Raw genomic sequence first — 24155 nt, 5'->3', positions numbered from 1 at the left:
ATTCTTTTAGCAGTGCGCGTTGAAGGGCCGCCTACTCAACTGACGTCCTCTGCGTAAGCGGAAGTACGTACTCGTTTGCGCGCCAGTGGCTTCATATTAAAGAAGCCACAACAACAACAGGCAAAATGGATTCTCGTTGATAGAATACGCACGAAACACGCTGTCTGCAGCCTCCTCGTTGTAATGACGAGTCAGAGATGCGAGATGAGAGATTTTCCACTCAGCGAAAAACAGCAGGAGTATCAACAAACTGGTGACCAAAATAAAGAAATAAAATCCACTACTAACACTTTCAGTTCAGCACACACTTAGCATCACCGGATGTGCATAAATTGATGCCCATAGCGCACTCCAGACACACTGCACGGACAGAAGAAGTAGTCAAGGTACAGTGGCCGAGATGTGCCGATCTGTGGGGCAGATGTGATAAAATAGCTGCTTTTTTGGAGCACTGACACATGCCGACACTGGGAAATAGGATAGTATCGCATCCTGATGTGTCGATGTGCGTCGAGCCACAGTAGCATGCATCGAGACACTGGGCTTATATAGAAAACAGTGCCCACGGGCATTTTAACGCGTGTCATGTGTTGCCAATGTGTGTTACCTTTAATATAACTGCTAATTAAAAAGGAGCGATTTCATTTTCTCATTTCAGCTACTTTTCCATCTACATGGTGTGACTACAGGTCACTCCCCGCAGAGGTGGGAACCTTCTTGGAATAATGTGTGAAACCAACATACTAAACTCGAACAGAATAAACCTAAGAACAAGCCCAGGTACTTTTGGGACTCATTAAATAGTTTAATGATCTTATACACCCATCATTAAAATATTTGTGTGTTTAGTTCATTGGATCAGCAGAAGGCTGTGTTAGAAACTTCGAGGCTGAAGTAATGGCCAAACACAAACATGTGAAACTCTGTTGCCACTTGTTTATTTATTTCATTCTCTGGGTTTTCCCTCAAGCTCAGGCTCAGTCAGCATATGCTAACTCTAGGCCAAGGCCAAACACCCACAGGGAGCGACCCTGTCCTCGACACCGCTGCCTAACACATCATGCGGCTTCTTTCTGCCTCCCACTTAACCCGCGCCACGCACACAAATATGCTTCCCGCTGCCCAAAGACACAAACTATGCCGAGACCAAATAAACATGCAGAGCTGGTGAGGAAATGCGAATAAATGCTAAGATGTAGAACAAAAATTGTTCGCAGAAGCCAGGCAGGCTGAAGCAATGCTGGCGATGCACCAACACACACACTCAGGTCTGCAGCAGAGCGAGGTGTCAGAGCACGTTAGAGGCCTTTGGCTGGACGCAGCTCCAGAACAAGCTGGACAAAAGCGTTGCCTGTCTCCCCTCATTAAGTGATTTAAGATCCCGTGTTCCCTCGACTTCTTTCATCGCCGTCCAAAGTGAACACACTCAAAAAGCCCAACAAGACTGCCAGGACTTGCTGACATGAATGGGGTGAAGAGAGGCAGGAAAGCCAAGTTCGTGGCGGAGGACCAGGGTCTAAAGCTGAGCTACGCTAGCCATGCCTATTAGCCTGCAACACAGATGGAGGGGGGACATCTAGCTTGAATAAACTGGGGTACGATCGAGGCTTGGCCCCCGGGTGGGAAACAGCAGCCACTTAATCCATTAACAGTTCTTCCTCCACAGAAGAAGCAACCTTTTCCCATGAAGGTTTAGTTTAGCAGAAATGTGCCGTTTCCACATTCCTGGCTGACAAGGCAGCCCTATCTGGGGAGGTGGGAGACGACGGAAAGACATCAGAGCTGGATGGAACATCAGAGCTGCATCCAAAATCAACCTCATAAGAGCTCCGGTTTGGTTGAGTCGTGTCATAATTATGAGTGATTAAAGCAGACGATCATATATCACACAGTTACCAGGATCTGCTATGAAAACTCCCTTACCGCCTGTGGTCCGGGTTGGGTCTGGATTTGTCAGCAGTGGGGAGTGAACCAAAGGTTTTAGCTGCTGCTGCAAAAAAGAATCTCAGTCTTTGCAAGCCCTCTTGTTTATTATTGTATTATTGTTTTGTTCAAAAGATGTTGAAAAAAATCGTGTTGTTTCAACAGTTCTGTAGAAATTAGTATCAGTATCCTGAAACAAGTTAGTAAAAGATAGAAGGGCTATGAGCCAAAGGATTTTGCAGTAGTAGTAGTTTTTTGTCTACTGACCCCTAAAAGTCTTGTTTTGTCAAAACAAGTAAAAGTTCTTGATGTTAATAAAGAATAAAGGAAAATGATACTTGTATATAGCAAATTCAGCTGATTTGTACATGAAACCAGTTATACTCTTTTACTTATTTTAACAAAATAAAGATTGGTAGATGTGTAGGGGTGAATTTATGGGGAAAAGTCAGATACACACACACATATATAAACATACCACACACAGCTTCAATTAACACCTGAAAGGCAGCAGGCTCCTCTGGGTCATCATGTCATCTGTTAGCGTTCAGTTTGAAGCTTTGAGAACGCCTCCACAGAGCCACCACCGCGCATGATCTGCACTTAAGAAACGACTTTCTACTGCCGCTTTGATGAACAGAGAAATGTGTTTGATGTTGGTCAACTCTTTGAGAGATGTGACAAGCAGAGGAGAGCCCCTGACTGAGCTGACGTCAAGAAACCTATAATTCAGACTTGTCTGACACTGCACAGCGCTGCATCAGAGAGATCGTGGCATGGAAGAAATCTTTAACATGTCCGTTAAAAGAAGGTGCCTAATTGGAGAGCGAGTGTGGTCTGAAGTGGACAGTATACAGAATGCAGAAAATGCACTATTTGGATTTGGGGAAAAAAAAGATCCTCTGAGCAGCCAAGGTCCAATTAGTGTGGTATACTATGTGGGATCCAAACATTTGTTTACAAGAGGCTGTTTTTTTCCCTCAGCTCCCTCTCAGCGACGGGGAACCCTGGTCGGATTCCACGGCGGCTCCACAACAGAGTGGGTGTGGCTACACCACACAAACCTCGGGGCCTTTTGACATTACACTGCGCAACCATGAGGTCAGAGGAAGGCTCTTTCTTCCAAGGCACAAAGGAGTGATTTTTCACTCGCCCCGTGAGAACAGCGGCGAATAATGAACTCTCGGGCCCCTGGTATCACGTTCGGTTTCACACGCGTCAACTCCATTCTGGAGCGGAACAAAAGGGCAGTAGGAGAAACATTTGTGGGGAGGGAACAGTGTGCCCAGGGCATGCCATGCAGGGTGAGTTGGATGCAATTTAAGGCATTTTAATGGCAATGATTCTCATGAGACTAGTAGGAAATTGTTTACAGAGAAACCTGCACGATTAAAGCTACCAGGCAGACATATGCAGATATATGTGACGGCGTTGTTGAACCTGCAACTTCTGGCAGCAATACAGTATGAAGTTGCACAAGCGTTTGTCCAACATGTCGCTCTAAGCAAATATCTGGATCCTAACTGTGACTTGACGCTCTGCCAGACGGGGGAGCTTTCAAATCACCGGATAGAAGAAGACTCTGCCTGCGCGGTCTTATCGTAAGTGAGTCCAGCCCTGTGCAGACTCATCTTAGAAATTAAAGAAAGAAAAAGAAACAATTTATTGTAAACAAAAAAAAAAACCTCATGGCTGGAAGGTTAGGCTCGGCGTTTGTGGTTTTTACTGATTTTTCACAAAAACAAAAAAAAAACACCCAGATTTTTATCCGGAACAGAATGCGTTACATCTGATTTTCACCTCAGATCTCCTTACATTATGTCCCCGCGCACCCAAAGTTTATTTCTTCTGCTTCAATATGACGCAGTTTACAATAAAACAACGTCGTCGTAGGCATCCAATGTTCAGTTGGATTTTTGTGGTATTGGTTGTTTTTTTTTCACCCGATTTTCACTCATCTTTTAAAATTCATCAATAAATTCTTGGATTTTTCTTAAAAACAAAGGCTGAAAATAATGAACTAAAGGATGAACATAAAGAGCACACCAATCACTGACCATATGCAAGTGATGATTCGGTGGAGAGCAGCAAACAAAGCCGAGCAAACATTTTGGCAATCCGGACTGCAGCGATTAAAGCCAATGTGGCTCTTTATTTCGATTGCAAACTGAGCAGCTTTCTTTAACCAGCGGGACAAACAGCTAGCAATGTTAGCGACATGTTAGTGTTTTTGGTTCATGTTAGACTGCTGCAGTATATGTGGAGGAAAAGCGGCATAATCAGCCCAATTGATGACGCTGACCAATCAGCTGGCACACCTGGTATTTATTAGCTGCTGTTGTCTCCTCCTGACACCTCTACCAGCTCTGGATGATAGTTTTAAAGTAAAACTGAAAGCTTGAAACAGGAAGCACGCCTCTGCCTGGTTATGGAGTAACTCTACTCTTTCTAAATATGTGTGGATCTTTTGACACTTTTTCTTTCTTACACTGTTTTGTCCCTTTCAGCATCTACGTGAAACAATGTTTCGCAGACTTTAGCCAGGGAATCATTTCCTTTTGGTGTTTTCCTGCTGCAGATCTTTGAAGCTACACACCTGAGACATTTATTATAGACAAAAGAGAGTGCAGATTCCTCATCTAAACTGTCTGAATGTGGAAAAAGTAAAATATCCTCCTAGATACACATTTAATCAGTGGGGCAAGAACTTATCGCGCTCAAGACACGACTGGGACTAAAACCTGCGACTTTCCAGTTCTAAGATATTCTATAACCAGCACCCAGCCGCCCCGCTCTGTGTCATCTGCTCTGCTAAACTATAAAGCATTTGGGAAAGGCCAGACGGATTAGGCTGCAGTTACTCTGACATGAAAAGCTGCACTTAATTCAAAAGCTCTCATGGCTGATTAATCACAATTTATGATCAAACAGCTGACTTACAGGATAAATATGACACCCTGCTCACAAGTGTGTTTGCCTGTTTGTGTAGGCATGCATGGCCTGTGCGTGCATGTGTGTGTGTGTGTGTGTGTGTGTGTGTGTGTGTAAAAGTACGTGTGTGCGCGATCACACTGTCTCCCCAAAGTCTGCAGACTCATTTTCCACAGCAGATTAAATGTGTATCTGCACCCACACAGCACACCGCCAAATTAAAGTCACCAATGCACTGACATTCATCTGTGCAGCATCTGAACCTTTTTAGGTACAGGATCACAACCAAAACGATTTTCTCTAAAAAAAAAAAATAAATGGTCCACATTCACAAAACCGATCTAAATTCTGAAGAAGACTTGAAACATTTGTGTTGTCTGGAGGCTGACTGAACACTTCAGTTCATAAACAAGTACAGAAGAGTTTACACTAATGTCAGCCTACAACGAATGCTCGGTGGTTGCATGTTGCCCACATGGAGGAAGTGAATTCAACTCAAACCTGGCAGAGAGTGAAAGAGTCACCGAGTGGTCAGGAGTGAAGCTGGATTTTTTTTTTTAGGTTGCAGAACAAAGCGTTGAAGTCTGAGACGCTTTAATCGCCCTTCTCATATCAGATAGCAGAGCAGCAGGAGTCAGCAGCTGGATGAAAAACATCTGGACACCAGGGTTAGCAGGGCTGAATCAGGAGGCAGCTCAGGGCACCGCGGCCTGTTTCTGGGTTTCCCTGTTAATTGTTTGTCATTGATAAAATATTTAAAGATAATAATATGAAACATATAGGCTACTGCTTACCTTTTGGTTTACTTTCAGTGGGAGTCTGTGTTACTATAACAAATTTAGGTTTCATACAAATTTTGAATAACAATTTTTGGGGCCCAACCGCAAATATTTAGTGAGTGTACAACAACCAATTTTTACATTTTTGTGGTGCTATAACAAATTTTGTGAGTATCACAGATAACACATTTTTGGGGCACTGCGCCATATTTGGAGATTTGTGTGCACTAAAACATATTTTTCGATCATGACAAGAAATCTTTGACAAATTTTGGACCCCATAAAAACTGCGTTGTATACAACAGTTTTTGGGGTTACTACACTATGTTTTGGAAGTCTGGTGCTTTAACAGGTTTTGGGAGCATCCCAAATAAAAAACGTTGAGAGCATTACTCCAAATTTGGGGGATTTGTGAGTACTACGACATACAGTATTATGGCATTTGGACAGCAATATCTGGGGATGATGAACAGTTTGGGGGGGCACAACACTAGAGTAATAGCATAATAGAGTTTGGGTATTGTGGTGCTATAACAAATTTCATGATCACTATTGTTGGGGGGGCCGAGTTTTGGGGATTTGCGTGTGCTAAAACAAAATCAGGGAGTGTCTAATTAACAGCCTATGTTTTGTATGTAATTGTTGTGTATTGCTATATTAGAAAGACACTGTACAGAACAGGTATTGTTCAAGTTTAAACAGGTAGATTTTATTGTCTTATTTTACGTAGGCTAACTGTTGGGGGATAAACAGGCTTGAGCTTCCTTGAAAGGAAAGGAAGGGGAAAGAGAGAGAGAGAGAGAGAGAGAGAGGAATGAGAAGCACTGGAAGAGATAATGAGCAAGCAAGAAGCATGAAAGGGAGAAAGCAAACTCAGCTCCCTGTAACCTTCTAACATTTATACAGTGGTGGACTCTGCAACAGCGTGTGTGTGTGTGTGTGTGTGTGTGTGTGTGTGTGCGTCCTTGCCACGATGAATAGAGACCATACAGATAGTGATTTATTCAGATAGTTGTTGGCATTTCAGTTTACATCCCCCAGAAATCAGCAGGCTGCTGCAGCATGAATTCAACATGCTGCATTAAGCGCATTGCTCCCTTCAGGCAACAAGAATTCTGGGTTATTTCTACCCTGGTGTATCTGGCACAGTTTTGGTTATCTGTGCTCAACGGGCCAATGAAAGCACAGCTGCTCCACGGCTCATTGGCTGCCGCAGGGTTATGGGTTAATCCTGATTGGCGACTTTCAGAGAGGACACGCCCCTGTTTTGGGTTGGGTTTTTTTGGGGGGGGCTTGGAACAAATTTGCATATTTATCCATTTTTACTGTAGTCTGGAGGATTTGTAACCTCGTTTTTGAAAACATTTTTGGCTCCAAATGACAAAGACGTTATATCACCAAATGTATAAAAAAGACCTCTCAGCTGGTGCTTCGGGCCTCCAGAGTTGCTCTTAAAACTCTTAATTGAACACGGGAATAATTATTTAAACCATTGTAATCATCTCAACACAAACTTTATACTCATGCCGTACTTTAAAAAACTGATCAGAAAATAATGTGATTTCTGATTGGAAAAGTCAAGAGGTGTGTCAAACAGTGGTGCTGCGCCATAGAACCACATTTCCCACTACACTGCCGGGTTGCTGGGCAAAATTTAGAACAGGCCTGCCTCTATACAGGAGTGGCTTGGTGGATGGTAAATGTGTGTGACGTCTTAGTCGGCGTGTTTCTCTAACCCCCCTGTGTATCGCGTGTCTAGACCTCACCAGCACTACTTCTGGAAGGACCATGTGACCCAGAGGAGCAGTCACAGGACTTCAACATCCACAATTAAGGCCCTTTTTTTTTTCTTCTTCTTCGATCAATTCTTCCCTTTTACTCCAGCCTATAATCAGACAGGCTCAAATAAGTGAAAGTGAGGGAAAGTGACAGAAGTGGAACCCAGCGCCAACGACACATGGCTGCATTAAAGCAAGGTTCAAACCCTGCAAATACCAGCTCGCTTATGAAAAGATTTTTTTTTTTTTTCAGTTATTTAGGTACAACGCCAGTCACAAGACTTAATATCAGATTAATTTTCAAAACTATGGCAAGAAACCACGCAAACATTTTATACATTTTTTAAAAATAAATAAATAAAATCACGACGGATGTAAAATTAATAAAATTACTGATTTTTTTATTTTGAAATATTTTTTTCTTAATGTGAAAATGCTGTTGAATTAATAAATTCTGTACATTTTAACACAATATTCAAGATGGAATTCATTTTAGGTTGAACTAAGTGTAACTGTAACGTCAGATTACACACTGAAAAAACATTACAATATTAGATATTCATGCAAATACAGATATGCATAATACAAAGCATACATGTAAAAATAATATATGTATATTTGTACTATATACAACTATATTTTGTGATAAATTAAAAACTATGATTTTGGGTGTGGTGTATTTTCATTCCAAAGAAAAGCATGATCTAAAATTATAACAATTAAATTCAATATTTGTTTTAAACAAATTTTACTTGTATCGTTGTAATGTTTAGAAGTCACTATGAAAATAATACTGTTAAAAATTGTGCATAAGCTATGACATGAATAATAATAGAATGTAGATGCAGGCAAAGATAATCTGATGACATTGATAAAAAGCATACTTTCTGGGGGGGGATTTACGTAACATTGCTGATTTAAATATTAAGCTATAAATTGAAATAAATTCTTCTTGCATTTGAAGGTGATGTAGATATTAGAACACCTGTCATAAAATCCCACTGTATAACAGAGATATTCACTCCAAAGCCTCACATTGCAGTTAAAAAAAAAAAAAAAAGTCCATTAACGAAAAGAAAAAAATAATTAGTGAACTTTTGGTGACCAGGCTTTTGCTACTTACAAAAGTCCACTAAAACTTAATAGTCACCTCCATCCAGAGACAGAAATATGAGCACTGGGCCATAAAGACTTCTGATGGAAACCTAAGCAGCCGGCACACTCAGGAAACAAATAAAACATCTTTATGAGTGGGATTTTATGATCTTAATAGGCACAGTCCCGGTCCAGTGGCCTCTAAGTGCTCTGCTGGACAGGTCGGTGTTTCAGAGTCGACTTCAGACACTGCCACACACAAAACTCTTCACAACTTACTGTTTTCATTACGCTGGCTGGTGGATAATTAAAAGAACACTTTCAGTGCCCGTGAAATTACAATAAATTCCTATTAGCTGGGTCTAATGTACATTTTGCATATTAAGACACAGAAACTAAATGATACACAACAAACACTCTATGCAGGAGTCATATGGTCTGTGTAATATGAGACCAAATGCAATTTTTAAGCATTTTTGTTTGAAGGTGTGGTGATTACAGTGCAAAAAACCTCCACATTTTCCAACTCACTGAATTCCAAAACCACATTTTCTTAAAAACAAGTGAAAATAATCTGATAATGAGGTATAATTATTTCTCGTTCCAGCACAAACGAACATGTTTTAAGCATTTTCTAGATTATAAAGTCATTTTCTTGACTTAATTCTGTGTTATTCCACGATAGTGACTCTTTTTTCCGAAGAAAATTCCTAAATTAAGTGAGCTTTTACTGAAAACAAGTGCTCATCTCACCACCACTGGCATATTTTCTTCTTGTTTTTAGGATTTTGAAGGTTCAGTATATTATATTGTATTAAACAACTGGTTAACATTAGTTTTTCATTTGCTTTTTTTTGCAGCGGTCTGTATTGTAAGTTCTAAGAAATGATTACTACTAAAAAGTGATCAATTCAGTACCAGAGTAATATGAGATTTATTTGGTGCATTAAATCATAAATATTTACATAAAGTACTAACTAATGGGCATTTTTGTTTCTTTTCTTTTCATGTATTATTGTTTTTATATTCTTTGCTTTAAAAAAAATAACCTTATGACATTAAATCAGAGTCAAATTTTGGGCGAGGTTGAGGGATGAAACCCGTCTCTTCTCCTGCATTTTATTTCTCCCCTCGTCTCTTTGAAGCCGGACGGAGCAGGTTATCTGTAACCTTGTCCCTTTTGTTAAACAGACAATACAGGCTTGTTGGGCCATTAGTTTCTCTTTGTAGGTGCTCGTCTAGGTGTGCCATCCACCCTGTCACTGCTGATACCGCAAAGTTGACCTCAGAATCCACTACAGGGATAAAGAATGCCTTCTGAGGCCGAAAAAACCCCGAGGTGATTTACAACATTCCTTTCCAGTCAAAGTGGAATGTCCAGTAAAATCTAATTATCACAATTATACATCAGAATCAACTTGAAGCTTTAATACCACAAATAAGAAGGAATAGAAGAACTCTGAGACGCACTGAATACCGAAGAGTCTCTTGTTCGATTCATGAGAACGTAGTACTCTGCTCAAGTGGAGACATCTGATTGGCGGGGGAGAGGAGAGCTGCGATTGGCTGCGGTGGTGACATATTCTGTGTCGACTCAGCGCTGGGACTTCTTACGCCAGATGCCCTCCTCTCGTCCCCTGCAATGTTTGCAGCCCCACGCACGCGATCCCTCGCTCCGCTTGGCTGCACCCTCTCATCGCATTACTTCTGCTATTCTAACTCCTCCATCAATTATGCACTAGAATAACTCAGGGCCCTGATGGAGCCAAGACATAAAAGGGGATCATCAGCGCGAGCGCTCACAGCGTCTCCCCGCGTGTTCCCACCGTGCTGCTGTTGCGGCCAGTGATATGAGCGCCAACATACCAGCTCGTATAGGGCAGCAGTGATGGCACACACCAACGGGTTTGTGCAGAAACAAACACATCGCAGCTTGTACAGTCATCATTGTGTTAGAAGGTCAATCAGGCTGCGAGACTCACCTCACTGCAAAAAGGCAGAGTCCACCCAGTCACAAAACCTTATTCTAGGATAATCAAATCAGATTTTTTTCTTATCCAAGATAAATAATCTTGTCACGCAAAATTTGCCTTAGATTCTTAAGCTTTTTTCAGGGTAAGTGGTCTTGATTTTTGATTTTTCACAAGAAGAAAAGTCTAAACAGTGAATTGTGTCGTCGCACTCATATCTCAAACATCTGTGAAGAGAGCACTAGACTGGATTTACTTAGTTCAAGAGTCAGACCAATCTCAAGGCTAGACAAGACAAAAACAGTAGCAGCTGTCTCATTAACTACTGAAGTGAGTTGAATTAGAATACGGTGTAGTTTAAAGAACCTTTAGCTTGATTTTCTGAAGTCTGATTGCTCATAAAGTGTTTTTGACTAGTTTTAAGATAAGATTGTCTTTTGTAGTGGCTGGAATTTTATGCTAGTTTCAGGAAATCTTGAAAATGAAATCATTTTGTTTACCTCCCTGGTAGAATTTTTTTTGTTTGATACTAGCAAAACCAGAATATTTTGCTTGTTTGTAGAAGGGGATTTCTTTGCGGTGCTGCCCCTTGCCTGCCCCCAAATTCAGCCTTTATCAGTCAACCTGCACAGATAGTACTAAGTGATAAATGAGGCTGCAAAGTTAGGATGATCCTTTTGATCTTCAGCAATGCAAAATCATATAATTCCCTGCTGTAACTGAGTCTTAAAAACTAAACTTTTCTTCAAACACGTGAAAACTGTCAGCACAGAAAGAATATTTCACCTGTTTCCAATAGAAATCAATAAAAATATCAAGATTTTCTAGAAATGCATCTGTATCTTGAAACTAGAAAGGAGTAAAGCAGGTCACTGCACTAGAATCAAGAAATACATGATATTAAAAAAATACTTAAAATAAGCTGATCTGCATTGATAACAGTTAGTTATATTTTAACTTCACTTACAATTTTCTTCATGTTTTAGGAAAATCTGACTTTAAGAACTCGATAACAAAAATTACTTCTTTTACAGACGTGTAAAATGACTTCATAAGATGGAGATTTTTTTGTAGTAGTTGAGTGTCGGATCAGAAAAGATCAGAAAATTCTCAAGTGACATCCCAGGATTCGTAACCTACTTTTATTCCTTGAATCAAAATGGAGTCGAATTTGGAAAATGGCTGCCTGTGCTCCCCGCTCCGCCACACACCACAGAGAGAAGGCGAAGAGGAGGAGAAGTCGGCCAAGTCTATGGAAAGTGTACAGATCTTGGCAGTCTGAGATTTCAATTAATGACCCTGCAACTCAAGTTGTGTGATGATAAAATACCAAAAACAATTTAATCGCAGTCATTCATCAGCAAAGAAACACAGGCCAGGAAAGAATTTGTGAAAAAGAAAAAGAAAAGCCGACATAATGTCGACCCCTCTATTAAAGTCATGGCAGTGCTGACCTGGATTTCTCCTGGTTGCGTGTGAAGGTTTGACCAGGCTCTATCGTGAGATCACAAACAGCTTTTTTAATATTTCATGGGTCCCAAAGCACCAAGTGTGCTGAAATCCAACAGGAGGAAACACTTTGAGTCTCAGCGGACCATAGAGCCACACGAAAGGTCCACCAAAGTCACACCAAGTTCATGAAACAACAACTGTTCTTCACACGCTGATAAATAACATTTGTTCTTTCAATATTTTTCACCACGGGAGTCTGAAAACGGCGAAACAAAACTTCTTCTCTGTTGTGGTATGTAAAGCACAGCTCCAAACCACCATCAGATAAACCCTCATACCCAAATGATTACATGAGACATTTGAACCGGAGAAACAAAAGCAATTAGACAGCAGCAGTGTCTCCCACTAAAGCATATTTTGCTCCATCAGAGATGTTTGGGTTTGTCTTTGTGGCTGAAAGAAAAACTGGCTATCGTACGTGCCACTCAGAGCGCTTCATCACTTGTGATTCTCAAAACCTCAGCTGGAAAAGTAATGCGCTCACACATCAGCTTTGTCTAATTTCTTCCAAGATATACAAAAAGCTAAAAGTCAGCAGCCATTTAAAAATCAGGAAATATCGCCCTGATGAGGAGGTACACATACTTTTTGTTTCAGGCCTCCCTCCAAAGCCGCAGTGACCTAAATATAGTTCCAGAAACATTTACTTGGAGGTTTGGCCCCTGCTGTCAAAATGATCACATTTGCTTTTTATCAAGCATATATTTCCAGCCAATTTACATTTTAGCTCTGATTGTATATGATTTCAATCTCCTGATGTGCCAATTTTCTCATTACCTCAATTTGTCTTAAACCAGAAGAGACAGCGAAGCCTTCCCTGTCAGGATACCAACGTCATCTAATAAAACTACTGACATCACAGCTAACAAGTCAAAACCACAGTTTTTAGACCAAAATTAAGCTTAATGTTCACTACAAGAGTTATACACTTCTAAATTATCCAAATATCCATCAAGTGAAATCACTCCTGGTACCGCTTTCACTCAGTCCTATTGAATCGATTCATCCTCTATATTTATTCTACTTTGAAGAATGGAGTATAAATGCACCTTAAATACCCTGCAAAAAATCTTCCTATCATCAAGTCATTTTGTCTATTATGACTCCTAAAAGTGTAGTTTTAAAAAGAAAATACCAGTGATGTAACAGTATTCCAACCTGTTTCCAATACAAATCAACTCGTTTCAAGATTGTTCTGGTGAGAAACATAGGATAAGGCCAATTGTTGCACTGGAATCAAGAAACGTCATTGTAGAAAATGCTTGAAACAAGTCGATTTGTGTTGGAAACAGGTTGAAATAATCTTAATGCACTATAAAAAAGAAAATAAGATTTTTTTGATTAAGAATAATACACAAATACGTCTTGGCCAGATGGAGATTTCTACAGTGCAAACATTTAACCGCATAGGACAGAACATAAGAAGCACATTCTTGCAGCTGCAGGGTTCTCAGACAAACATTCACTGTGTTTTTTGGACTAGTTTACACAGCAAGTCTGCATAAACTCATGTTTCATTATTTTTGGTGTTGATCAGACTTTAAAGGGACACTAGGATGGCCAAGCACCCACCCTGCTATCTTTGATACTGTGTGATAGCCTACAAATCCCAATCCCCAATCTGTTAGCAGTTTAGTGGCTCTTTAGGACCTTTTTGGAAGCAGTTTTTAGAAGCTTTGCTGCAGTCATTAGGAGCTAAGGCTGATTAATGTGAATGGTCAGGCAGGGCCTGGCTTTCTAAGAGAAGAACAGAGAGGGGTGAAGGGTCCCACAGGAAGTGTTTTGTGTCTCCACACAAAGGGAGGGCTGACCTCTTAAGCCCCTTAGAGCCTCTTTGCTAATACCCTCACCGGTGCCTACAAAGACACGGGGGATGCCATTTCACCACTCACATTTAAACAGCGTACACAAAAAAAAAAAAAAGCCCCACCAAGATTAAAACGGCAGAAAAGTGAACCTCTGTGCAGCGGAGTGAGACTGTGAGATTAGGCCTGAAGAGTCCCCCCGCTAATCCACTGACTGTCGCGCATATCAAACACAGGATGTCAGACTCCCACAGTATCTGATCTGGACACAGTGAATCTTATCAAGTCATTTTTGTCTACTGTTGAGTCATAAATGTTTTATTTTCTTAAACAAGTGGGGGATACACCCCGCCAGCAGAGGAAGATTATTTCAACCTGTCTCCAATAGCTCTCAACATGTTTAGTGAATTTTCTAGATTCAAGTGTCAATTTCCTTTATTCTATTGCATCTTCTTTCAAGTTAATGACTCAGGATCAATTCTAGAAAAAGTCCTGAAACAAGTTTATCATTGTATTGAAAACAGGTTGAAATAATCATACTGCTGACAGATTTTCTAGATCAAGAAAGGATTCTATTGCTGCGATTCACCTTATTCTGTCTTCTCTCAAGATACTGACACTCAATTCTGGAAAACAAGACGAATTGTATCGGAAACTGGCTGAAATTATCATACTAAGATTTTTTTTCACCTATTTTAAGCTTATTTTAATTTTCTAATTTTCAAGAGGACACTTAGTTCCAGAATATTCTTGGAACAAGTCGATTTGTATTGAAGTTACTGTGCTGCATGGGCAGATTTTTGTCACTTACAAATAGAATTTTCTAGATTTAAGAGTGATTTTTCCTGATTCAAGACAATCAATTCTAGAAAATTTGTGTAACAAGTTGACCTCTATTGAAATCCAGTAAGTTTGCTTCACTGGCAGATTCTTTTCACATATTTTAAGCAACAATTTCTTGATTCGAGTGTGATTTTTCTTGATCCTAGTCCTCTTTCAAGACGTTTAAATTATCATGCTACGTGGGCAGACTTTTTCACTTCTGCTAAGCTTAACTATCTAAATTAAAGTCTGATTTTTCCTGATTCCAGTTCAGCGACCTTATTCAATCTTACTTAAGATACTGAGACTCAGTTCTAGAAAATTCTTGAAACAAGTTGACTTCTATTAGAACCTGGTTGAAGTAATAATGCTGCACTGGCCAATGTGTTGCTCTTATTATAGGAAAACAAGAATTTAGGGACAATGAAAGACTTTTTTAAGATGGAAATTCTTGCGATGAAAAATAAAAATAGCAAAAGAAAAGAAAATCCACCAACTTGCAATACAGTTATTGTAACCACAATGCATTTGCTGTGCCACAATTTGAGAAAAATCTTGCCATAAACCAATAAACCTGCCACACTAGTCACTAGTTCCTGTCAATCACGCCCTGGCAGCCTGAGGGCCTCGCCTTATTAGTCCGGGCGTAAAGGGAGGACTGGGGCAGCTTCTCTCTGCAGGCAGGGTCGTAGAGAGCAGGAGGAATGACGGCCGTCTCCACAGGACGACTGTTACCTCTCTGCAGAAAGCATAGTATATGAAACTCACAGCTTAATTGACCTAAAGGTTCAGTCTTATTACATTCTGTAAGGTAGAACTGATTAAAGTACACCGAGTGGTAGGACACTGACATGATATGAGAAACTGAATAAGGGAGATTTCCTCTCTGTGATGTGACACTCTTTCATTTCATGCACTGAGAGCCTGAAGTGCTGTGAGGACGCTTAATGCTCATGCACTTTGTAATAACATGGAAGGTAAACCTCAGATAAGAAGCCTCTCGTCCTCAGTTTATTGATAGTTTATGAACCTTCTCTGCAGGAAAACACATTTGGTCAGCTCTCTTTGAAGCCTTTTGAGATTGACACTTCCTCAGGGTGGAAACACTGGTTCTGACCCCACCCCGGGACTCCGCGGCCTGGACACTGTTCCCCTGTCGTAGCCTCTGGCCTCTTATGCGGAAGTTCCTCTCACCCCCGCAACTGTGCTGTCCCTCCTGTTTTAATCCCCTTGCCCCACCTCAGATAATTTATGTAGACTCTCCACAACCACCTCTCCCTCTCCCCCTGCGCTCAGTCTGTCTCTCTGCACAGCTAAAAGCCGGCTATGGGCCGCTGAGTACAAGCGGAACAATAGCGGCCTTTCAGGCGCTCTGTGCCGGTGCTGGGAGAGGGCTGCGGTCCTGAGACCCAGTCAATATTTGGACGTGGTTGCCTTTTTGTGTCCGTTTTTAATCCAAGCGGAACCGAGCGGCAGGGAGCCGGGAAAAGGCTGAGAGGGGAAAGCGAGGGTAAACACTGGGAACAATGCAAACGGGGCAACTCACAATGCCACTGGGAAACTATCACAACATCAGCTCGCCACCAAGTGAAAAATGGAGCATTGTTTCTTTAAGTGGAGATTAAAAAGAGAGCAGCGTAAGAAAAACAAATGGCAGAGGTCATTCTGCTATGAGAAGAAATGTGCGCAAGTGTCAAGTCAAAGAGCTTACTCCCATTTCTAAGGTAATACCTCAAACGAAAACAATCAAGTATGTCCAGAAACTGAGAGGGAAAAGGCTATTTAGATAGTCAGAGTGGTCTTTTAAGTCAATAACCACATTTATAACAAACATGAAAGCAGGTCACTGAAAAGATTCTCTCATTGTTTTATGGAGAAATATGTTGCATCTGCTGGGGAAAGCTTTGGATGGGCATTATCAGGGATTAAAGGAAACCCCTGGGGGTGACAGTGCTGGGAATCCCTCTCTCCCCAGCTGTCAGGTCGTTAGTCCCACCCAATGAGGTTCTTTGATGACGAGGGGTATCAGTTTCCATGGCGTCCGAGACACAAACAGCTTGGGAGATTAGGGACGGAACTCGGCCCTGATTCTCCGTTGATCCCACCTATCAGCAACAAATAAACACCTTGGGCTACGGCAACGCCTGCGTGCGGACCATATGGACCCGGGTGGGTTTTAATGAAGCAGCTAAATAGCTGGTGAGCAGGGAATTCACTAATAGCTCCTTGTCAGAGCAGCAGTAAATACCCCACTCATACACTTTATTCCATCATTTGTTACCGACACAGACGACAAAGCTGACAAGGAACATCTGTGGCTCATTTTTCTTACATGAGCTTTTCCACCACAACATGCTACAGTTTATATTTGCTAGGTTTTGATTTCTTGTCTTCACTGGGACGCTTTTGTCTTGATGCCACCTTCTAATGACTTTAATGGTTAATACATGTGTTAATAACACTTTATTGATACTTAATACTATAGATCTTTAACAAGGTATTAATAAGAACTATGTCCTTACCAAAATCCATTTATTAACAATTTAACATTTACAACTTTCTAATGAGGCAAGATTTATAAAGGGTTTAAAAGTTGTAACTAATGTTTAATAATGGTTAATAAATCAGTTATTAATGCTTTATAGATCAGACATTAGCAACTAGCTAATGCCACCACAACCTCTGAGTATTTCTAAATTATTTATTAACCATTTGTTAGAACTTGTTAGCTATCCTACTAATGACAGGGGCTACAGTATAACAGCAGTTACACATTATTCTTCATTATTCTTTAATCACAATATCTGAAACCACAACTAAGTTTGTATTTTGCTACATGCAGAATTTTCTGTTCAATTTCAACATTTTTTTTGCTTTTGATAATAAGTTTCTCACTTTGTAATAAGCAATCAGGTGTGTAATTATAATGTTAGTAAGTCATTAATAAAGGCTACTTCCACTACAATAATCCATCAAGCCTGCAGTTGTAAATGTCAATAAGTTGTTAATAAATGGGGGTTTGATCTACATGTTCTGCAGCCCCTTTTCAGAAGGTAGGAGGTGGAACTGTCCATTGGAGGGTCTACTTTTTCACAACCTGGCAACACAAAAGTTGTTCCGACAAAAGGCTTCTTACTGATTTATAAACATTAGCAAATTATTTATTAACATTAATAAATCCATTAGGAACTACTTATAGTACTACTTATAAGTATGCCTTATTAGAAAGTGGAACCAAGTACTTACTCTCTCTACTACTACTCTAAACTATACTGATACTGCTAATGATACCTTGTCAATATGACCCGCAAATTATAGGACAGCCGCTATGCATTACTCTTCATCATTGTTTTATGACAATGTCTGAAACCACTCTGGGTCTACAACTAGTCACAATAGTGTTTAGCCACTTACTCTTAACAGATTTTTGTTAAAAAAAAAATTCGGCTACATCCAAATTACATCCTCTACACCGAGTGAATTACATTTGACTGATAAATACCAAAATGGCACAATTATCTGAAGCGTTTTTGGTTCTTTTTGGGGGAGATCTGGCATTTTTTTAAAAAACAACCTAGAGTCATTACATCAATTGCGTCTCACCAGTGTCTTTCTAACAAGGCTCCCTGATTCTGGAGTTTCATTTGATTTCATTATGTAGCTTCTACGACCACAGCTACTTGCTGTCACTGTGGAAGCTTTTCAAACTCCAGGCAAAGCCGAACCATCCTCAGGGCTGGAAAACGCTCGTCCAACGCTCAAGAGTCCTGCTCGTCTGAGCCTAATCAGCAACAAGCATCAGTGCAGGAAGATGTTTCCCTGAGATGAAAGCATAGCAGACATGGACGCATGTTTATCTAAATTACAAAAAAAAGGTTCCTTTCAGCCCCTTTGAAACAATAGAAAAACATGAAAATGTCATCGTATTTCTATTTTTCACAACTCACTTCCCATTTCAATTCCAGTGCTCCTGTAGGGGATTTCATGAATGGCTGAGTATGGACTGCTGCTCCGGATGCCATTTTTTCCCACTTTGGTCAAATATGCAGCAGAGAAGGCAGAAGAGGGGGGTAAGAAAGCTCATCTGGAAGTTGGGACTGTACCGCAGCAGGTTCCCAGGGCTGCAATACTGAGTATGGTTACATTAAACAGCAGGGATCCGGGGCCCGCGAGCTTGTATGGAATACTGTTAGGTTCTGCTGCAGGTCAGGGGGCCCCATGCTTTAAGCACGGCCCTCTCTTACATTATACAGCCCGGGTCAGGTTTAGATTAAAGTCATGAATGAGAAAAGGAGACAGTCATTTAGAGTTACTCATTTATTTAGCCTCCATTCGGCAGAGACAAAGCCCAGGCGGGGTGCCATGCCGGGGCCGTCACCAGGCCCCATGGCCGGCGGTACTGCCCCGGTTTTGACCCTGACAACGGTCCCCTCTGTGCTGCTTAACCCGCAACTCGCCTGGTTACTACCAAGTGTGTGACCTCAGCATGTGTGGATCTCTCACAAGACCAAGCACCACGCTGTGCCTTGGCCGCAGCTGAAATACCCCTGTGTACCCCCTTATTGTCTGCCCCAGCGTGGACTGGGAGGGGGTGGGGGAGACACTTGGACGGGGGAGCATGGCAACCAAGAAACTAGACTTGGGAACTGGGAATTGTTTGAAGGCCAAGAGAAAGAAAAAAAAAAACAACCTGCAGCCTGTGAGTGGGACAGAAAGCTGTTATCAGACTCAGATATCTGTCTGTTAGCAGAGCAGGATGTCCATCAGCCTTTGATGTCACCACCACAACATTTGCATTTGTATCATCAACATCATGTCAGTTCAACGCCTCTGAAGCCCAACAAACCAGTTTCTTGTTCCTGAGCAAACGCTGATATAAATTTCTTAATTTTTTGACTCATGCCGAAACTGTAGCCTGCTAATACCAGAGCTAAGTGTAATTATTCCTGTCCAACTGAAACAAAGCGACACACACTCATTATATCACTATGAGCTCAAGTGCCAAGAGTGAGGCACTGAGTCACCAGGGAGGTGCCCTGACACACACACAGGAGCGAGTTTGAGAAGAGAAATGTCACTTTAGTATTTAAACTAGAAGACTCTGGGCTCATATGAAAATACTTTTTGTGCAAACTTGTAATAATTAAAACCAGGAAGCAACCTAAAGTTTTAAACTGCAGGTTTTGAGTCACCCAACAGACTCATTACACTTTATCAGCACTTTCTGAGAAAAGCAGTGTGTCACTGTGATAGTCAGACGAATAATAAACCACATTAACTCTAACTTGACAAAAATATACCCAATGCCTCCTAGGATGAGTCTCCATTTGGCACAAAAAAATAATAATAATTCTGTCAATTGTAATCGATGGCAGCAGACTGGAAGCGACTCAGCATTATTTCAGCGCAGCAGGCGCAGCTCAGCCGAATACGTTTCTCCCAGCGATTGTAACACTCCTCGCGTGTTTCATTTTGACCCGAACGTGGAGCAAACACTGAACATTAATGCGTAATAGCGCGTAATGGCGCGTAATAGCAGACAGCCTGCGTGAAATGCCTTGTTGTTCCTCTGTCAAGTATGATTTATGCTGCTCAGTGTGCACCGTAGATTACAGAGATGATTCAGAGGATTATTAAACTGTAATCATCGCAACAATTCATCAATGAGGACAACAAATAAAGGTTGTAGTAGTAGAGTGAACCTAACAGACACTCAATGTATCACCCTTGTGTGTGTGCCGAAGAAGAGTTCGCAATGGTGGTAATTAATGTTACATCATAATAGGCAGTGTTACAAATTGATGGAGCCTAATAACAGATCACTTTTTACATTTTTGATTTGCTTCTCTAAGTGGATTACTTTGATTTTTTTTTAGCACGTGTGATGTCTGAAATGGGGCTCAGAGTGTACAGACTGTCCATCCATTCACTCAACAATGAAACTACTGTAAACGGGTGAAGTCCGCCGCCTCCTGCGGGCTGAGGGAGCCCCTGTGCGCCGGTGCGTCGCTGCGGGAAAGCGGGCTACTTACTTGGGGTTGGTCCGGTTCCAGTAGACGGCATAGCGGTCAGACACCACCTTGGAAGCCGGGTCCTGGCTGTACACACACATCCCAATGATGAGGATGAGGAAGAGGATCATTTCCACCTGCGGCATATTTGCTCTGGAACCCAGCCGAAGCCAAATTGATTACAGTCCCTCTTCTGGTTCAGGTTTAAAGAGTCTGATGGAGAAGTGTTGTGTTGAGAAGGGATGAGAGTCCACTTCACGCTTTTTATTCCCGCACGAGGTAGCTCCCTCTTCGGTGTTTAGAACTAAATTAAAGCTTAAATGTCTTTCTCTTCTCTGAAAACAGCGGTTTCTTGATAAGTGTGCGTCTCGACAGTCAGATAAATTACTTTGCACCAAACGCTCACTCTTCACTCACTTGGATGAAAACCAGTTCTACTTAAAGAAGTGAATAGACGCTGCAAATCCACAATAATTCTGCCCGAGCCACGAACAGTCTTCCTCACGGAACAGTTTCTCCAACTCGCATTGAATTTCCAAGAGAGGAGGCAACGTTGTGTACGCACTGGGAAAATATCAGCGGATAAATGTTCCACAATGCAAAGATAAAGAGAGCAGGAACGCAGTCCTTGTGCCGTCGCTCTCTCCAGCTCGGGATTTCTCCTCCTGCTCGCTGCGAATCACCAAGACGCCAAAGAGAAGACGCAAACCAGCAGCTTCAGCTCCGGCTGAACCCGCAGCTGCCCGAGCGCTTCTGCCCTGCAGAACAGCAACGCACGCAGCAAATCAAACCTCTCCGCCACGCGCAAACGCACAAAATCTCCGGGTTAAATGTTAAATGTGCCCTGACGCGCGGCACCAGAAGCGGTGTTATCAATGTGGAGGAACCAAACCAAGTCAGCGCTGTGGCTCCTTCGGCCATGCTCTCCCGGACCAACCCCCCCTCCTCCTCCTCCTCCCCAATCTCTCTCTCTCTCTCTCTCTCTCTCTCTCTCTCTCTCTCTCTCTCTCTCTCCAGTCCTCCCTCCTACTGTGCCAGCCGGGGCACACTGCAAAAAAAAAAAAAAAAGTCCCAGAGACTGTTGAATCTGCTGCGGCTCGTTTTCTCAAATTACATGAAGTATTATGCAAATTGTTGGAAAGAGCTCTGCTTTGTTTCCGTGTTGCGATGCTTCACGTTTTCACAGGTTTCAAAAAATATACATATATATTTATCCTTGCATAGCAGATCAGTCCACTCAGTGAGAGGCAATGCAGTCTGACCTGCCTACTCTATCTGTGTAGAAACTGACATATCTGTTGGCTGTCATAATCAACTTCATTCACATGGGAGTGAGCGCAGCCGCCGCAGCACTGTTTGTTTTTGCAGATATTTCTTGCAGTGTACAGTTTCACGGTCGCTCAGTCTCATTGGCTTGGATTTAGAATGACGGGCGTTTCGTTTACAATAACAACGTCCCTCCTCCTGGGGGGGGGGCATGTGCTTCCCAGGCCGGCAGACAGATCCCGGATCATTTCGGAAACGCGCCGCACAACAAGCTCCTTTCACTGAATAGACTTTATTTTCACTTAGTACTCATGATTTCAGTCTGTCCAAGTTTCACTTTCTAACATCTGTCCAGTTAAAATGCTATAAATGAGCTTTTATTCAAATGTGCCATAATCAACGCTAAGCCGCTACTGACATTTATTATCTTGTCAGTAAACGCAGTGCTCTTCTGTCCTGCCCGGGTCCTGCCTCCAGACAGGCCGCAACTGGTTTCAGTTCTCTAACTGGCAACATTGCTTTGAAACCAGTGAAAGTAGCTCAGCTGGCAGAGTTCTTGTTTTTGGGGGAAAACAAAATTTCCATTCAGCAGTAAATAACCAGAGAATAACCACACATTTTATTTTCAGCACAAAAGCAAAACAGTTTTCATTTCATCTATATATATTGGGGGGTACATCTTCAGTGTGCTGTGCAGTGCTTTGGGTTCCTGACTCAGTGCGCCACATACTGGTGGCCATGGGAAAACCACCATGAACTGTCTGAGAATCCACTGCTCATTAAAGAAGGGGACATTTTTTTTAACTGCTTCTCTGTTTGGATGGAAGTATTAAAAGTATTTAGACTACATAAACATCACCAGGTGGAGTTTGCAGATTGTCCATTAGTGAGTCACTGCAGATACAGACAAACTTCAGCCTGCTAGTTGAACTAATCCTGCTCATAACAACAGTGCCACTGAGGAAGCTCTGAGGGCCGCTGGGCTCAGACAGGAGTATTGTAAAGTTTACAAAGACACTGAACAGTCGCCGCCGCTCCTCAAACTGTGGCCTGATTTATTCCACCTGAACAGGCTTGTTGAACTCCACCTCGCCTGGTTCAGAGTTCCTCTCCATCTGTTTAGCCCCCGACGCCACAGTGTGTACACTTATTCAAAAACTACAGAGTTTCTCAGAGCACAAAATGAAATTGCTTCTACAGAAGCAAGAGTTAAATGGCTGTATAGAAACACTTCAATACTTCATGAGGTTTTTTTTATATTTACCAGGACACAAGCTCTGGGGTGATCACCTGCAAAATGAAGTGAATTAGAAAGGGCATTGGGTAAATAACACATCAAATGCTTTATATATGTCATATCAAATGCTTTATATATGTCATATCAAATGCTTTATATATGTCATATCAAATGCTTTATTGCCTGTGATTGAGTGGCACAGTGGCTAACTGGTTCACACTGCTACCTCAGAGCAAAACAACTTCAGTAGGTTTGTATCCAACAGGGACCTTTGTAGATAAAATATACATGTTAGCTTCATGTGTGGCTTTTTCTCCAAGTGCTCCTGTTGCATGGTCGAGGCCTTTAGCTGCTAGATAGTTCGCTAACTCTGTCTGCAGTTTGGTGCTGGGATTGGAAGTGTACAGTTGGTTTATCAGAGCTTCATTAAATGTCAATATGAGAAATAAATAAATAAAAAAAGATCCACCGAGTTTAACAGACACACAAAATGTGTTCTGGTGAGAAACCTTGAAGGTAAAAAATGTTTGTTTACAATGAAAGCCGAGGGGTTAAACTGTTTCAGAAAGCCAAGTTAGAGCGGATGAGATCAGATTAAGTCAAGTCTGGTTTATTTCATGTCTTTGAAACTCAGACCTGAGACATCAATTCACAGTGAAGAAAACTGACATGACATGAGTATAAAGCAAGAAAACAAACAAACAAAACAACAGTGCAATTAACAATGCAAAAGTGAACTTTTAGTGCATGCTGCAGACCAGTGGTGAGCTCAGGCCTTGACACAAGTAGAGGTGAATTCAACCCCACTGATCTCCTCCGTTAGCTCAGTCTGTTGCAGGACTCTGCTTGTAGTCATGACATTGGTGGTCCAAGTCTCGCATGGATGTAGGTGCAAGATGACTTTAGACAGCTTTGATGTACGCAATAGGACTCCAGTCAGGTGATTTATTAGCAAGAAAATAAGATAATTAGCATTTTTCAAGTTCTCCAGTTGGATTGTGCCACTCATATGGTGGCATAACAGCC

General features: G+C 41.6%; 1 protein-coding gene across 1 annotated transcript in view; it reads right to left on the bottom strand.

Moving 5' to 3' along the window:
* The window catches only part of LOC122865520 (ephrin-A5b-like), a 75067-nt gene extending 53487 nt beyond the window's left edge, over positions 1 to 21580 (bottom strand). Inside the window, exon 1 of the mRNA XM_044174051.1 lies at positions 20648 to 21580. Within this exon, the coding sequence (XP_044029986.1) occupies positions 20648 to 20772 (125 nt within the window). The 5' untranslated portion in view covers positions 20773 to 21580. The remainder of the gene's footprint in view (positions 1 to 20647) is intronic.
* Between the last annotated feature and the right edge of the window lie 2575 nt (positions 21581 to 24155).

This window comes from Siniperca chuatsi, linkage group LG18 (assembly GCF_020085105.1).
Source record: "Siniperca chuatsi isolate FFG_IHB_CAS linkage group LG18, ASM2008510v1, whole genome shotgun sequence".
In the NCBI taxonomy this organism is placed as follows: domain Eukaryota; kingdom Metazoa; phylum Chordata; class Actinopteri; order Centrarchiformes; family Sinipercidae; genus Siniperca; species Siniperca chuatsi.
Note: the sequence above shows the minus strand (reverse complement) of the source record. Positions and strands in the feature narration are given on the sequence as shown.